We start from the raw sequence: 16,898 nt of genomic DNA on the forward strand, positions 1-16,898 counted from the left end.
TTTAGGATATTTTACACACGTGTCCCCACAGGCATGTCAGGGTCATAGGGCTCCTTGGCCAGGGGTGACTGTGAACACATTTCCACAGGACTGTGATGAGCGCTGAGCGAGGACTGGCAGTCAGCGTGGTCCCACCAGAGACCCTTCCCTGTGTGTCCCACAAGATGTGCAATGAGGAAATGAGATTTTGGGGGTTTCTGGATGATCCCCTCGGAGAAAACAATATATTTTATACTGGCTTCAGGTGATTTGAGGATGAAGAAAGAAATGACAGATTTTTAGTCTTGGATCTTTTCTATTTTGCAGGTGTGGGAATGGAGTGGGGGGCAGTGCCAATGGGCGTCCAGTGGGCAGGGGACAGGGATGCTGCTAAACGTCCACAACGCCCAGGACAGACTCCAGAGCAAAGAACTTTCTGGAAAATGCCTCAGTGCCCCTGCTGAGAACCCTGCTCTAAATAATCTTCAGGATTAAACCACACTAGTGAGCAGCAGACACACAACAGAAAAGAGGCAGAGAGACTTTGCCACAGGCTGAGAACAGAGGGAGAAGCCTGCGGATGGTGAACAAGGGACCCTCCCCAAATCCCAGCACATACACAATGAACACTCCGTGGCCTTCACAAATGGCCATTTTTATCATTTTTCAGTGCGGTTTATGATCATCCATGACAGCAGGTGGTTAAAACAGGCTTCTACTCCATTACCCGACCTATCCAATTTTAAGACTAACATGAAGCAGCAACTCGGGCTACCACGTGCCCCAACTACAGGCCATTTTCCTTCACCTTCCCCTGAGCATCATCTGGGTGCCCTCTTGCTGTCGAGGGAGATACTCCAGAGCCTAATTCTAAAGGGAATTCTGTTTTTAAATTAATTATTCTGTCTAAAGTGAAAGAATTTTCGGAGAAATCTGGACCCCCCAGTCCCCAGGTGCTCCGAGTTTTCATTCTCAGTACAAAGGGTTGCTAAGAAGTGTCAGCGGCAGCCCCTGCATGAGTGGCAGGACGCCCCGGGCATGTCCATGCAGGGTTCCCAAAAAAATGATATGGCCCAGCCGGCATGGCTCAGCGGTTGAGCATCGACCTAGTATCCAGGAGATTGTGGTTCGATTCCCGGTAAGGGCACATGCCTGGGTTGTGGGCTTGATCCCCAGAGGGGGCGTGCAAAAGGCAGCTGACTGATGTTGATGTTTCTCTCTCATCTATCTTTCTATCTCTCTCTCCCTTTCCCTCTCCCTTCCTCTCTCTCTAAAATCAATAAAAACATATATAAAAAAAAAAAAAGTACCTGACTCTTCCTGAGGCATTCTAGGAACTGTAGTCACAAGAAGTCATAACCCACAAGTCTGATAACTGACACGAAAAGGAAGGTGGCATCCCACCCTAAAACTGCAGCAGCAATGGACACACAGGCAAGAGAGGCCTCTGTGGGACAGCTGTGTGCTCCCAGGACACCGCCTGGGAGGGAAGGTGCCATTCCCGCCTCCCTTGCTGCTAGGCCTGACTCATTCCAATGGAAGCAAGATAGACGTGGGCAACTTCCAGGCAGTGCCCTCACTTCCCCATTTTTTCCACTGGAATGTGAACTTACTAGTGAGTCAGCTTGACACAGACAGAGACAATGCTCTAGGAACTGCTGAGCAACAAGACAGAAGGAGGCTGGGCCCCTGATGACACCACAGTAAAGATTACCACACCAACCTTGGGTGGTCTGACTCTGGGAGGTAAGAGGGAAATAAAGCTCTGTCTTGCTTAAGACATTGTCACTGTGGGCCACTGTGACATGCAGCAAGACCTATTGTCTAATTAATATGTTCCTGTTTCTCAAGCATCAAAACAACAGCCAACACAGTATAATGGGGCCCACCCATCCCTGCTTGGCCCACGGTGCGCAGAGCTCTGCACTGTTCTGTGCCTCTAGGATTGGCTGTTCCCACACCAACCACAGCTGGTGGAATCCAGTATCACATGGTCTAGTGTGTGCACTGTACCAGATAAGCCCAGGTTCCTTCGTCCTGTTCTTGTCCTTTGCACTTATGGACCCACCTAACCTATCCCCCATATACTAACCCTGTTCCAAACCTGCTTATGACAAAAAGTCCAAGGGGGCTTGAGGAGTGCTGTTCCCTTTACGACACAGATCACGATGTGTTATAATTTCTGTACTACTGAGCATAAGTAGACACATACAAAAATATATGCACCTGTACACATTCAAAAATGTATGTAAAATGATGATAAATGACAACATATAAAAGTAGGGTGGTAATTAATGAAAAGACAGAGATATATATATGTGTAAACAGACCTATATACACACACACTCAAATACTCAACGTGTGGCTGTAAAACGGTGACTTTTCACAAACACAGGATGGCTTGGACGTTATGTGAGCATTAGGTTGAACCCTGTGAAATTAATATTCCACAGTGTTTTTACCTAAAAAATGGCAATTCCAGAGGATTCAAGCTGAAGTTTTCCCTCCCAAATGGTCACTTTGGGATGCATTTTACTAACTGGAATGATTAAAAAATAATTTTTTAAGCATATCCCCAAAACTGTCATCATACCCAGTTGTATATAGGAGGATGCTAGACATGAGATGCTCCTGGGCTCAACTGTGGAAAATAAAGAACACAGAGCAGCATGGGTGGGGAGGGGGACACAGGGACACAGAGTTTCCATGAAGGAAGAGATGAGGTTCTGGAGGTCCCCTAGTGCCCTGTGCCCCCAGCCACCAGTGCTGTAAGGAACGCGAAGATGCGTTAGAGGGCAGATGTCCTGTTAAGTACCCTAAGCCCAATGCAGTGATGGTTAAGCCAGTGTCCAAGACACTATCCTCTGTGCAGGTGCGGTGGAGGCGACCAGGCAGGGATGGAGCACAGCTGGTGCTCACATGGAGGGCACGTGAAGGTCACAGGGAGGGCACATGGAGCAGGAGGGAGGGTGCCTGGAGGGCACAGGGAGGGCACCTGGAGCAGGATGGAGGGCACCTGGAGGGCACATGGAGCAGGATGGAAGGCACCTGAAGGGCACAGGGAGGGCACCTGGAGGGCACAGGGAGGGCACATGGAGCAGGATGGAGGGCACCTGAAGGGCACAGGGAGGGCACAGGGAGGGCACCTGGAGCAGGATGGAGGGCACCTGGAGGGCACATGGAGCAGGATGGAAGGCACCTGAAGGGCACAGGGAGGGCACCTGGAGGGCACAGGGAGGGCACATGGAGCAGGATGGAGGGCACCTGAAGGGCACAGGGAGGGCACATGGAGCAGGAGGGAGGGCACCTGGAGCAGGATGGAGGGCGCCTGAAGAGCACAGGGAGGGCACCTGGAGGGCACAGGGAGGGCACCTGGAGGGCACATGGAGCAGGATGGAGGGCACCTGGAGCAGGATGGAGGGCACCTGAAGGGCACAGGGAGGGCACCTGGAGGGCACCTGGGAGGTCGCGTGTAGCTCACAGGGAGGGCGCCCGGGGGCACGGGGGGGGGGGCCCTTGCGCTCACCTTTCAGCGAGGCCCAGTAGTGCTTCCAGCGGCGGCGCGCGGCCGGCTCCACCTTGCGGCTCTTCTTGTGCACCAGGAAGTTCTTCACGGCGAGCGCGCCCGCCTTGCGCACGGTGCCCCGCGCGGCGCGCAGCACGTCGGAGCGGCCGGGCGAGCTGGGCGCGCCGCTGGAGCGCCCGTCGCTGTGCGCGGAGCCGGCCGAGCGCGCGTCCTCGGGGCCCTCGCCGGCCGCGCTCAGCTCCAGCTCGCGGCGGAAGTTCTCGTAGACGCCCTGGCGCGCGTCCCCCGCGCTGCTGCTGCCGCTGTCGCTGCCCACGAAGGCGCGCCCGGGCGGCGGCGAGTAGCTGGAGCGCGTGGCCGTGGAGCGCCGCGACGGCGGGTCGGCGTCCGTGGCCGCGCCCTCGATGCCGCTGTCGGCGAGCTCGCTGCCGTCGCCCGCGTGGACATCCTGGGGCCGAGGGAGGAAGACGCGTCAGCGGAGGGCCCCGGCCCGCAGCCCCCTCCACCCGGGGCGCAAACCCCGCGAGCGCCGGCACCTCCCCAGCCGCCAGACCCCGCCAGCCACTGAGTCCTGGAGACACGGAGCTTGTCCTTGGCCTGACTTGGGACCCCACTCACTGCGGGTCAGCTCTGGAGGCGCCCGGGTCACCGGCCGGAGCCCCGCGCCCTGGCCAGCAGCCCCGAGCTCCGGGCACTTCTGCAGGGTGATGAACCGCCCAGCAGGGGTTACAGCGCAGCAGGGCACAGCCTGGGTAAGCGGGGTACAGCTGGTACCACTTTGTAAACCATAAAGGGCCTGGTGGGGAGACGCTTTTACAGTGCGGTGCCCAAAACCACAGCCAGGCCCCGGCTCAGCCACTCACCCAGCAGGGGCCCAGATCCCAGGCGCAGGCGACAGTCCTCATGCCCTAAGCCCTGCGCTACTTGAAAACAAGCGGCCTCTCACTGGCACTGGAGCTAAATAAGTCTGTGGGGCCCGCAGCTCCAAGGCAGGCTCTCCAATTACCTCGCCCTTTCAGAGCCGGGATGCGCAGAGCCCAAAGCGACGCTCCTCACTGCCCCTGGGCCCAGGGACAGCTCCGGGCACCGGCCAAGACGCTGAGGGTATCGATTCCCAGATCCAACCCGTCGGGAACTGCCAGAGCACTGCCCCAGCTCCGGAGCCGAAGATTTCCGGCCACAGGCAGGTCTGCCCTGAACTCAGAATCCTAACTGCTCTCGAGAGCTACAGGCAGCCCCATAAACAATAATAACATAATGGCAGCAATCACGGGGAGCTAAGGACGTCAGCGTCATCGGACAGGACCAGCTCCACAGTCTCGTGGACTTTTCTCCAAGGCAGAGAACGGGAGCATGAGAGAGACAAGAGATGGCGAAGTAAGATATGGTTTGGGGGCTTAAGCGGTTTTTGACCCTTCAGTCTCATAAATAGTTAATTATGGCTTGAAAAAATAAAAACGACCAGGATGTTCTGAATTGCCTTAAAAACAAATGCTTTGGGCTCAAGTGTGCTGAGAGGCAGGGGGTGGAACAAACCAAGCCACACGGCTGATATTGTCCGGTGCGAGGTGCGAGGCCCAGACAGGTGGTATGGCCACACCGCACATCTCAGTCAGTCATGACCTCAGGCTTCACCTTCATCACAAATAGACACTAAGTGAGCAGGGGAAAGATGGGCACAGCCACGCACGAAAACAAGCCAGAGACACAGAAAGACACACGCTGCACGATCCCCTCACGGGTGGAACCTGAAACATCAGACCCCCAGAACCAGAGAGTGGACCGTGGCTGCCGGAGCCTGAGAGCTGGGGAAGTGGGGAGATGCTGGCCACAGGGTCCCAACTCCCAGATGAATGAGCTCTGGGATCTGATGTGCAGCGGGGGGACTGTGGTTAATAAGACAGCATTTATACCCGAAATCCGCTGAGACAGTAGATCCTAAATTCTCACCACCAAAACAAAAGGGTACTTGTGTGGGGTGCTGGGTGTGTTAATTAACTTGACTGTAGTCATCATTTCACAATTTGTATGTATATTAAGTCATCACATTATACATCTTCAAAAAAAAAAACACGAAACAACAGAATGCAAACGGTGGGAAAAGAGTAACTGCAGTGGAAAAACCTGGCAACTACTACCTCAGCCAGGTGCTCACGCTCAACTGGTGTGGGACATACAGGAACCCTCTCTAGTATCCAGTACTGTTATAAATAAAAATTTTTAAAATTGGCCGGAAGATAGTAACAGGAAGTCCAGTTACGGAAGTTTCTAAGGACCAGCTACATTTCCAGGGGAACCGCACAGCCCCGAAGACAAGGACAGCGAGGTGCCGCTCAGGTGCAGACTCTGACTGCTGGTCCCATCTCTTATCCGCGTCCTGCCTACTGACCTCCACTGATGGTCGTGAAGCGCCCGGATCCAGTGGGTACAACTCCTCGCGACAAACAGGAGCCCGCGGTTATCTAAACACAGCTCCCCTTCTGATGTCAGACAGTACGTAAGTCTATCACTGATTGTTCAAGGTAACAAGCACTAGTGGGCAATGAGACTGAATTTCCCAGCCTCTGGATTCATTTTCATACGCTCAGCTCTTCTCTGAAAGAAGTGAAGGAATCGCCTGTAAAGTCTCGCAAACGCAGGTGTGAGATGCTTCCCTGTGAGGTCAAGAAAGACTGTCCCAGAGAGAAGGACTTCAGAGCAAAGGGGAGATCGGACTCCAGGCACCGATGCCCAGAGCTTGGGAACAGGAAGGAGCCCCGGGAAGCCATCCCCTTGATTGATGGGCAAGGATGCTGGGGGGCTCAGAAACTCACAAGGCTGGCAGACTGGGGGCGGAACCCCAGCTTCTGCTTCTAACTGCCCGCTCCGCTATTCTGCGGTGGGCCCGTCACCCGGCTGCAGGCAGCACCCGACCAGGTTCTGGCTAAATGGCCAACTTCTCATCTTCTCCCTTTATTTGCCACAGTGACCCTTCTAGGTGCCCCAGCAAAAGCTCAGACTGTTCACCTCAACCTGAACATGGCGGAAGGGAAGGAGGTGAGAGAAGACGCAGGAAGCAGGCAGGGAACAGAGGCAAGGCGTCGAGGACATGCCTCTTACAGTCCAGTGCCTCCCACGGACTGTGCACCCCTTTCCAGGACGCCGGGGGTCTCCGGTCTCACTGCATCTGAGGTAAAGGCCTTGACAGACACTCACCTCCTGGTCAGAACTGAACATCTGGTCATAGCACCTGACGCTGTAACCTCGCAGTGACCGGGCTCTATGTACTCGACTCTGGGACGGTCACTACACTGAGCAGAGAAGCGACCCCTCCAGGGCAGAGGCCTGCCGGCCCCCGCTGAGCTTGGCACCTCGGGAGCACAGCCCCGTGCAGCCAAACGCTCTCCATCCAAGATCCAAGCTGACTCCACCTCGGCCCCACAGGTGGTTAGGCAGGCTCCGCGGACACATCTTCCCACTAATATGTCACCCAGCCTGTTGGGAAAGAAATGCTGGCTGCCCAGCCCCAGCCCCTAGTTGGTCATGAAGCTTGGGATGCCCCAAATTCCAAGAAGCCCATGCTCTGGCGTCATGGGTAACGATGGCTGGCCAGCCAGAGGCTTGACTCAGCACCTGGAGGCCAAGAGGCTCCGAGCTCCACACTCCAGGCATCTCCAGCATGAGCGGGGAAAGAACCGTCCGCAGCAGGGCTGTCCTAGCCAGGCGTCTAAGTCTCATTCTCTGAGGTGCTCGGATATAGTCTCTCGGGTCACACGGGAAAGACACCAGCCTCCCCTCGGAGGCCGCATCCCAAACGCCCGTCATTCTCAGGTGCCGGGGCGCATACGGCTCTGCTGCAGGTCCAACAGCTCAGAGGAAAAGCAGCGTCCCCGGGATGTACACGTTCCTGGTGCTCACCTTCCCAAAGGCTCCTCCTCCCGCCCGCCTGTCTCAGACACGTCACACCTGAGACACAGACTCCCCACCTGTCTCAGACACGTCACACCTGAGGCACAGACTCCCCACCTCCGCCTCGGACGACACATCACACCTGGGAGACTGACTCCCCCACTCGGCAGCCCGCGAGACCCTCCCCACTCTTCCCAGCAGCGGGAATCCAGGCGATGACCCCCAGGGTAGAGGCCCACGAGCTCAGCCATCTCCATAGCGAACGTATTCACATTCCTTCCTAGCTAGTCAGTCATTGTAGCATCTGACTGGTCCTAGACTATTGAACCAAATACTGAATTTTCATCCCAAAGTCAGAGGACAGCAAGGAAAATGGTAAGACCCTCCCTCGCTAAATGGAGAAATAGCAACCAACGGGGTGCGTGATCCAGTCCGAGGTTTCCCGAAAACAGCTGGAGATACGCCCTGTGTGTTAGAAACACTCCAGTGGAGAGGCTTCGGATATCCACAGCGTTTAGGGGGTGCGGACGCCCTTCATCCCGCTCTCCCGGGGCCCATCCTCCCAGCCCCGTTTGCAGTGCGCTCTCCGGTTTCCGTCTTGTTGGCACTTTCTATGGGACGCACAAGTGGCCAGCTGCAGCCCCGAGCACACAGGGGTTTCCTGTCCTTCTGCTGAGTGACAGGGGCTCCAGCGAGCTCTGTACGGACACGGGGAGAGGCCACGCGAAGCCTGTGCTCGCTGCCTTTAACCTGGGGGGTCACCCCGCAGGAATGGGGGTGATGACACTGCGTTGAGGCCCAAGTCATTTCCACTGGGGATGTACAAACACAGCCGACCCTGAACATCGCGGGTTTGCACCCCACAGGTTCGCTTACACACAGGCTTTTTTTCCAATAAATACAGTAAATGTATTTTCCTTATGATTTTCTTAATAACATTCTCTTTTCTCTTGTTTACTTTATTGTAAAAATACAGTTTATGACATAAACTACGTATGGATCGGCTGTTTATGTTATTGGTGAGGCTTCCCTCGGACAGTTAAGTTTTGGGGAGTCAGAGTTATACTTGGGCTGCCCCCGTAACTCCCCTGCTGTGTCCGAGGGTCCCCATACGGAGGGACAGGTTTTCTGTCTGGACGATGGGTGAACACAATTTTGAAAAGGTAATTAGCCACAAAGTCCGAGGGCCCTGGGACAACTCGGAAACCAGTAGGACCAACTGGCCATTTGTAGTTATCATTTGAATGCAATTAAAAACTCTCTTATTTTTATTTTTTTTAAATAACAATTTTTGAATAATTGATACGATCCTGTAGTGGGTTTATTGCTGCTATTCTGAAGTGAATTGACAAGTGTTTATTACCTATGCTTCCGTTTCTAACGTGATGAGTATCTGTAGCTATAATCCCATGAACAGGAGCCCTTTGAAGTCTGCAGTCCTTCTGAGGAGCATAAAGGGGTCTGGGAGCGGCTGACATTAGCCATCCCTCAGCTACCTTCCCGCCTCCCGCTCCCCAGAAGATCTTGGCAAAGAGCTGGACACTCTTGTTGAAAACGGGTGGGCTCGTTTTCAAAACAAATACCTCACTGCTTAACTTCCATGCCAAAAAAAAGGTCAAGAACGAAGCGAAATAGAAGCGCGAAACAGGAGACAAGGGGAAGGGACGGGGGAGCGTTCTGTTAATGGATTTTATATGGGAATATTTTGTTTCATGAACGGCGGACCTCAGGTCTTAACCACAAGCTCCTATGTGGACTCTGTGGGACCCAGGAAGCCCCTGAAATTAAACGAGGAAGGGAGGTCCGTGTGTTTATCGCAGGAGAAAGTCCAAATTTTTCACTGGATTCACAAAGGAGCCTGGGACCAGAGGTTAAGAATCTCGTAAATGCTGATGTCAGTGTTCAGCTCGGGGAAAACAATTCCTCAAGAGCCACTAGAGCAAACCTTCAGAATCAGCACAACTGTTCTAGGAACTCGGGGCTCTCGCTGACATCCCAACCCCAGCCCTTCCTCACCCGAGGAAAACCTGTCAGGTGTGGCCCCTCTAGGGCTGCTGCGGTCGTCCTTTCGATTTTGCTTCTGTACCAGAATTGACGGTTTTGATCTTAAAATCTGGGCACATGTGGGCTGAACCCTGTTTGAGCATTGGGGGGGTGCTTCTGAAAGATGGACTCAGAAGCGGTGGGTTGGTTTGTTTGTTTTTGGGTAAGCCTCACCTGAGGATATTTTTTCCATTGATTTTTAGAGAAAGTGGAAGGGAGCGGGGAGAGAGAGAAACATCGATTGTTGCCTCCAGCAAGAGCCCCGACCGGGCCGGGGATCGAACCTGCAACCCAGGTACAAGCCCTTGACTGGGAATTGAACCCGAGGCCCTCGGGTGTGGGGGCCGACACTCTGACCACCGAGCGACACAGGCCAGGGCGGGAGACGTGGACTTTAACGCAGCTGTGAGGCCCTGTCGCCCACTCTCGTTAGGTCCACTTCCTGCCCTGGAAAGCGATGGGGTTGGAGAGAGATGGCCTGAGCTGGGACTGGAAGTCCGGCTGGACTGCAGCCCTGTGGGTGGCCCACAGCTCGGAGGCTCTGGCTGAGAGCTGGGCCGCGCTCGGCTGGACACCAGGCCACACGACGATCCCTGGGAATGCTGAGGGGCTGCCAAACTGGACAGACACAGACCTGACCAACAGTGTCCCACGTCCTCGGCACAGCCGCTCACATCCCCATCTCCTCGCCAGGCATGCGCGATGCCTCCAGGCCACAGCCACCCTGTGAAACACAGAACCTGGGGAAAGACTCCATCGGGTGGGTTTCTCTGCCCACCTCGCCCGCCGGAGGTCCCAGAGCCACAGGAGAGCCGGGCTCCAGAAGACGAAGCCAAATCCGCCATCACAGCCAAGAAGCGCCACTTCCTGAGCTGCTGTTACGTGCAGGGCACTGTGCTGGGACCTGCAAAATCGCCCCGTGTGGAACTGTCGCTCAGACCACCCAGGTGACACGGCCGACGGGCGACGGGCTGCCGGGCTTAAGACCCTCTTTTCCATCCAACACCAGGCTGCCTCAGCTCGGCCGCGGACCTGGGAACACGAAGAGCCACTGAGGCCAGAGGCCGACGAGGTCACAGCAGCACCCGGTCCGCTCTGTTTCCACAGAGATCAATACCAGGAAGCTCCACCTTCAATACTGTGGGCAGCCCAGCCCGCGTGGCCCCGCGGCTGGCGCGTCGGCCTGCGGACCGAAGAGCTGCGGGTTTAATTCCCGGCCAAGGGCACGTACCCAGGCTGCGGGCTCCATGCCCGGCCGTGCGGGAGGCAACCAATCGATGTGTCTCTCTCACATCCCTGTTTCTCTCCCTCCCTCCCTCCCACTCTCTCTAAAAATCAATGGAAAAAATATCCTCAGGTGAGAATTCACCAATAAATAAATAAATACTACGGGTTAAAACTTTACTCCCGACAAATGACGCCAGACCGACTCACAGACAAGCCGGCGGGCACAGTGCACACACTCGGATTCACCAAATTAAACAGAAAACCCCCAGCGCTTACTGTGGGGCAGACACATGATCGGTGGCACTTCTGACAACCTCAGTGCCAACTCCAGGGCCTTCGTGTGTCCGCAACACGCCCAAGTGCTGAACAAGCACAGAGCCAGGGAGAACAGTCCAATAAAAACTCGTTCGATTATTTCGGATAAAAATTATTTTCTCCCCATCAGAGGCCGTGCTCCTGGGCCCACCTTCTGCCAGGAGGGGCTCTTCTGGGGAGGGAGCCGCTGACGGACAGTCAGGACTCGACTGCGTCGTGGGGCAGAGGCGACTTCAGGATCCGTGACACAGGCACCGAAGGGGTCAGGGACTTGAACAACGAAAAGACAAAGAAAGGATTCTCTTCCAGGAAGCGTCCACACCCACTGCCTCCTAAAATACGCCGCTGGGAACACAGTAGGCGCTCAGGAATCGCGCTGGAGGAACATGCCAAACGCAGACGAGAGCGTGGGAGGCGGACCGCCTTGTGCAAAACTCTGGGGTTTGTTTCAAGTCATTAAGATCCTCACTCAACACAAACTCGACATGAAAAAAACACTTTCGCTCATTTTCCAGGCTCCACGCGAGGCTGCCACGCTCGGTCTCCCACGCCGGAGGCCGGGGTCTCTCACGCGGACAGAGAAGGACCCGCAGAGCACAAGGCCGGGAGGAGGGAGCCCGGGTGCCGACGGCCTCAGAACTGCTCGTCCACTGCCCTTCGCATCCATGGAGCCGCTCGGCGGTGACCTTCTGAGTCTATACCCAGACGACCCCACGCCCAGACAGTCCGACCCCGACCCGCCGATCCCGGACGCTGGTCGGCGTGTGGGAGGCAACCAAGGGCCGTGTCTCTCTCACATCAGCGTTTCTCTCTCTCGCCCTCCCTGCCTCCCTTCCAAACTCAATGGGAGAAACATCCTCAAGTAAGGATTAAAGAAAAAAAACAAAACAAAAGACGGAAGCTCTGACCCCCGCGGACACGATGCTGCGTGAAATAAGCCGGACACAAAAGGACAGACGCTGCGTGACTCCACTTATATGAGGAAACCTAAGTCGTCGAGCCCGTAGGGACGGAGCAGGAGGGTGGGGGCCGGGAGGAGGGAGAAAGGGGTGTTGGTGTTTCGGGGGCACAGGGTCCCGGTTCTGCAAGATGAAGGTGGTGACGGCTGCACTGCAGTGTGAATGTGCCCAACACCCCGGAACCGACGGCTGAGAAGGCAAATGCCGCTCTGGCCGGCGCCGCTCGGCGTGGAGCACTGTGGGCACCCAGGGGCGTGCAGGAGGCGGCCAGTGGGTGTTTCTCTCTCCCCCTCCCTTCCTCTCTCTCTAAAAATCAATAAAATTTAAAAACAGGAAAGTGTTATGTGCACTTTCACCACAGTTTAAAATAAATTTTTAAAAGAAGGGAAAAGGTCAGACTCCTCTAACCCGTATAAACCTGGAGGACTGTGTAATAAATTCTGATTATTCTAACCAACAAATCTAGAGCGGTACAAAAACCAAAGGAACCCGCATTCCCAAATGACTTGTATATGAGAATTTAAAATTCCAAAATAAAATTAGACGCCTGAGATTTTGAAAATTAAAAACAAAAAATCCGTGCTGTTGGGCAGGACCCCAAAGTCTCCCCCCCCCAGGTCCTCCCCATCTACTACTCATCACGCTGAGGCCTCCCCCCAGAGAGGGCATTGACCTCGAAATGCCCGGCTGACTTGGCCGGGACCAAGGTCAGGGTGCACCTGCTGCCCTCCCGCTGACCTAGGCGAGGTCACGGGGTCACCCTGGTGCCTGACCCCCCCTTTCAAGGCAAACGGGCCCAGGGTGGATTTCTGACCTAAGCCCCACCAGCAAACCTCCGGCCCGTCCTCAGCACCAGGCCGGGCTCTGGGAACTGCCACGAGGGACACAGAAGCGCAGGCACGCGGGGGCTTCCCAGGTTATTACCCTCAGGCTAATCATCATTAACCATCCAGGAGGGGCCTCCTCTCACGAGTAAGACCCTGACCAGGTAGCTCAGCTGGTTAGAGCGTCATCCTGATGCACCAAGGTTGCGGGTTCGATCCCCAGTCACACGAATCGACCAATGATGCACCAGTAAGTGGAACAGCACATCTCTCTCACCCGGCCCACGTGGCTCAGTGCCCGTCAGGGTGCCAACGCCCGGAGTGACCTGTACGCCCAGAAAAACCCTGGGCGATGGCTAACGGGGGCAGGGCCCAGGAGCAGATGCACAGGCTATTGCCCGGCTGGCGTGGATGAGCATCGACCTGGGATCCGGGAGATCGCAGTATGATCCCCGGTCAGGGCACGTGCCCGGGCTGTGGGCTCAGTCCCCGGTCGGGGGCGTGCAGGAGGCAGCCCATCAGTGACTCTCATCATTGATGTTTCTGTCTCTCTCTCCCTTCCCTTCCTCTCTCTGAAATCAATAAAGACATATTTAAATATATCTATATATCTCTCAAATCAATAAATACATTTTTTAAGTCCCTGAAAAATGCTTCACAGCCCCTCGTCTCGCGCCCTAGACCCCAGGCAGGCACATCTTTTACCCTCCCTCCCGCCCTTTTTCAGGAGCAGCTAGAAGTCAGGGTCTGCCCGAGGTCAAACAACGAGCTGGCTGCAAAGCCGGAGCTGGAACCCTCCCAGGTTATTCCTTCCGTTACCCCTCCCCGAGGACGGGGCTGGCCGCACCGCAAGGCACAGGAAATTGAAACGGCTCCTGGTAAGGCGGGGAGCCTGCCAACTTCCAAGAGGGGAGAGGCCGACAGATGACCAGAGCCGCCCTGACGCCAGGACACCTCCTTCAACGAGCTTCCTCCCTTCCTCCGGGCTAACCCCAGCCCACCCGCAGCGCCCAAGGAGAAAGCCCAGAGTCCCCAGCCCCCTGCCCGCCTGTCCCCCGACCGGACCACGTTAGAGAGAAAGCTCAGAACCAGCAAGACGCTGCTGGAAGTCGAGCTGGAGAGGCGGGTTCTCGTGTGAACTTGGCAGCCTCCCTCCACTCCTATCACTCCAGCCCCACCCCCGTTCCTTGCTCCCCACCCCTGAGCACGAGAGGGCAGAGCAGGGGAGGCGAGTCCCCAGGCGGCAGCCACCGGGCAGACAGGTGAAACCCGGCTGGGAGATGGGAGCCTGTCAAGAGCCAAGTCACGCACCTGAAGCCACGCACCTTCTCCGAAATCCTGGAGCAGCCGGGGGCCGCCTTACCTGAGTGGTCTTGGCTCTCCGGCCCTGCATGCTGTTGCTGTGGCTGAGCTGTGGGTTGGAGGGGCCCTCGGACAGGCAGTGAGACTTCCTGCAGGGAAGGGTGCTATAGGTGCTGTAGGGAAGGGCGTCCTCGGCAGCGGCCGATGGCATCTTTCGGTTGGCAAGGTGGGGCATGTCCGACACCAGGTTCCGACAATAGCCTGCGCATCTGCTCCTGGGCCCCCCGTTGGCCATCGCCCCGGGGCTTTTCTGGGCATACAGGTCACTCAAGGAGTTGGCACGCTGACAGGCTCCGAGCGGCCGCGGCCCCGCCCGGGTGTCCGTGCCCCGCGCCTCCTCGCAGTCTTTCTCCTCGGCGGAACCCAGGATCTCCTCATTGCTGGTTAAATGTTCTTGGCTCAGATCAGACAGCGAGAATTCCAGGCTGTCCTCCCGCCAGATGTCTGCAGACTTGGACCGTTTCTTCTTAAAGCTGGCGGACTCCGGGAACGTGGGCCCCGGGCAGGCGCAGGGGTGCTGCCTCCGGCTTCCCTCGGGCAGGTAGGGCCCGTCGTCGGCGTAGAGCCTGCCCTCCTCCGAGTCGGGCATGCTCTGCACCGAGGCCGCTGTGAGCACAATGCTGCTGTCCACGCTGGGGGCCACGGAGGAGTCGGTGTAGGACACGGGTCGCAAGCCCATATCCACGCGGTCCACCCAGATGGGGTTCCCGAAGTCCTCCAGGGCGCCCTCCTGGGAGAAGGGCTCCAGGCCGTTCTCGGCCAGCGACTGCGGGATGCTGGGGGTGCTGCTGGACCGCGTGCTCACCTCAGAGCCCCTGGGGAGGGCCTTCCCGGAGGACGCGTGCCGGGTGCGCCGCGCCTTGTGCGACAGGCGCAGGGAGCGCGAGGTGTGCTTGCGCCCCAGGCCGGCATGCTTTTCTCCGTAGAACGCGTGCTCCACGTTCTGACTCTCCGCATTCCCCATGGTTTTATGCTGCAGCAAAGAGAGAAAAGGGAGGGGACGAGTGAGTGGCCAGTGGGCACGGGCGGGCGAGCAGGGAGAGCTCGGCACGCGGGGCGGGCACAAGCTCGCCAGGTAAGGGCCCCGCCCTGTACACACCTGGCAGGCGCCTGGACTCCTACAGGGCAGCAGGTGAGACCAGCACCCACTGACCCCTCAGAGGCGCAACAGCAAAAATGAGACCATCAGAGAATCGCACTGTCCTGGCCAGAGGACAGCTGCCCCCTGGCTGCCCGCTGGCTGCCCGCTGGCTGCCCCCCTGGCTGGCACGGGGCAGCTCTCGCAGGCTGTCTCCCTCCTATAGTCACATATCCAGTCACAGACTTAAAGTTCTGCTCCTGCTCACAAGCTGGTGAGTGCTTTTTTGTTTGAAATTACGGATTTCAGAAAGCAGAACCCAAAGGCGCACCTGATGACCCCCCTCCCTCCCTCTCGGGAGTTTACCTGCCTCCCTCAGATCCCACCTACACTTCGAAACAACCAGAAGTGAAAATATGCAAGAGGTAAGTAAGTCCGATGAACTCTTTCTAGTAAGTCAAAGTCGCAGAGAAGGGGGCTTTTAGCTGTAATTCCACAGCCTTCCGAAACCCTGATTTTAGCTGGGAGGCAGGGCATGGGCAGGACAAAACAGAAACCCCGCGTCGCGGAGACGAGCGGGCTTCTTTCCGGGAGCAAGTCCAACCCGCGAGCCTCCCTCTCCTACAGGGCCCTCCGCAAGCAGAGGTCCACGCTGCCAAGCCGCGGAGGGCGAGCCAGCCTCCTGGGCCGCCCGGGTCACTCACGTCTCTCCTGACCATTCCCGGTGCCCTCGCTGGTGCCCGTGACCACAGTGGGAAAGAGAAAAACCCTCGTAGCCTAGTCTCCTTGCTCTGCAGCGAGGTGTCTCTGCACCCTTGAAACTGCGGACGCGCGTGAGGGCGGCCAGAAAGGAGAGGAGGGAGACGGGTGGCTGGGCCTGCCCGAGCTGGCTCCGTCCGCCCTCTACGTGGCCATTCGTTCGGAAGACAGACACGGAGCGCCCAGCTTGTTCTCGAAGCCAGACATCCAGCCGAGAGCAGGGGCACATTCCCCGCCCTCAGACGCCAGTCTAGCCAGGGAAGGCGCACACTACACAAAAGGCGGAGGCGCCAGAGGCAGGGACGGACCACAGTGACCATCGAGGACAGCCTGAGCCACCCCGGAACAGAACCCTCCACGCCGATCGGGGCTCAGCCCGTAACACACTGTTCCACCTAAAACATCGCTTGGACCCTCAGAGCCCATCTCTACTGAAATGAAATCTGTGGCCACAGGCCGGGAAACCTCCGCTGGTGTCCCACCGAGTTCGGGGTGACTCATAGATAGACACAGAGCTTGAGCCCTTCCACTCTGGAACATTTCCCACCAGGTCGCACATCACGGGTCCCCAGAGAGAACTTTCCAACACGGACATCCTCCGGCTTACTCCACCGTCTCCAAGAAGCGAGAGAAAAAGATGAAACCTCGGCTCAGCCGACCGTTTTACGTTAACTTTACTCCTAAGAATGTCGTGGGCTACATGTTTGTAAAATAAATAAGCATTTCGGTAACACGGAAGGCCATGACCGATTTCCCAGAATTCTTGACTTTTTTTAAGTAACATCAAGACACCTGGCTGTGTCTACATATCCGTATGTTTTGCCAATAAATAATAAAAAAGCTTAGAGCAGCTGTTAGCCAACAGTCCCATTTGAAGAACTGCATAGATTTAAATGTAAAGTGGGGAATAGAACCCGGCCGGCGTGGCTCAGTGGTTG

At 56.6% G+C, this 16,898-nt stretch overlaps 1 protein-coding gene across 4 annotated transcripts in view; it reads right to left on the reverse strand.

Moving 5' to 3' along the window:
- The window catches only part of TIAM1 (TIAM Rac1 associated GEF 1), a 216,376-nt gene that overhangs the window by 67,207 nt on the left and 132,271 nt on the right, over positions 1-16,898 (reverse strand). For all 4 annotated transcript variants that reach the window (XM_081137622.1, XM_081137620.1, XM_081137621.1 and 1 more), the window contains 2 exons: positions 14,125-15,096; positions 3,506-3,953 (listed from right to left, as the gene is read on the reverse strand). In XM_081137622.1, the coding sequence (XP_080993748.1) occupies positions 3,506-3,953; positions 14,125-15,087 (1,411 nt within the window). In that variant the 5' untranslated portion in view covers positions 15,088-15,096. The remainder of the gene's footprint in view (positions 1-3,505; positions 3,954-14,124; positions 15,097-16,898) is intronic.

Source organism: Miniopterus schreibersii (genome assembly GCF_964146895.1).
Source record: "Miniopterus schreibersii genome assembly, chromosome: 5".
NCBI lineage: Eukaryota > Metazoa > Chordata > Mammalia > Chiroptera > Miniopteridae > Miniopterus > Miniopterus schreibersii.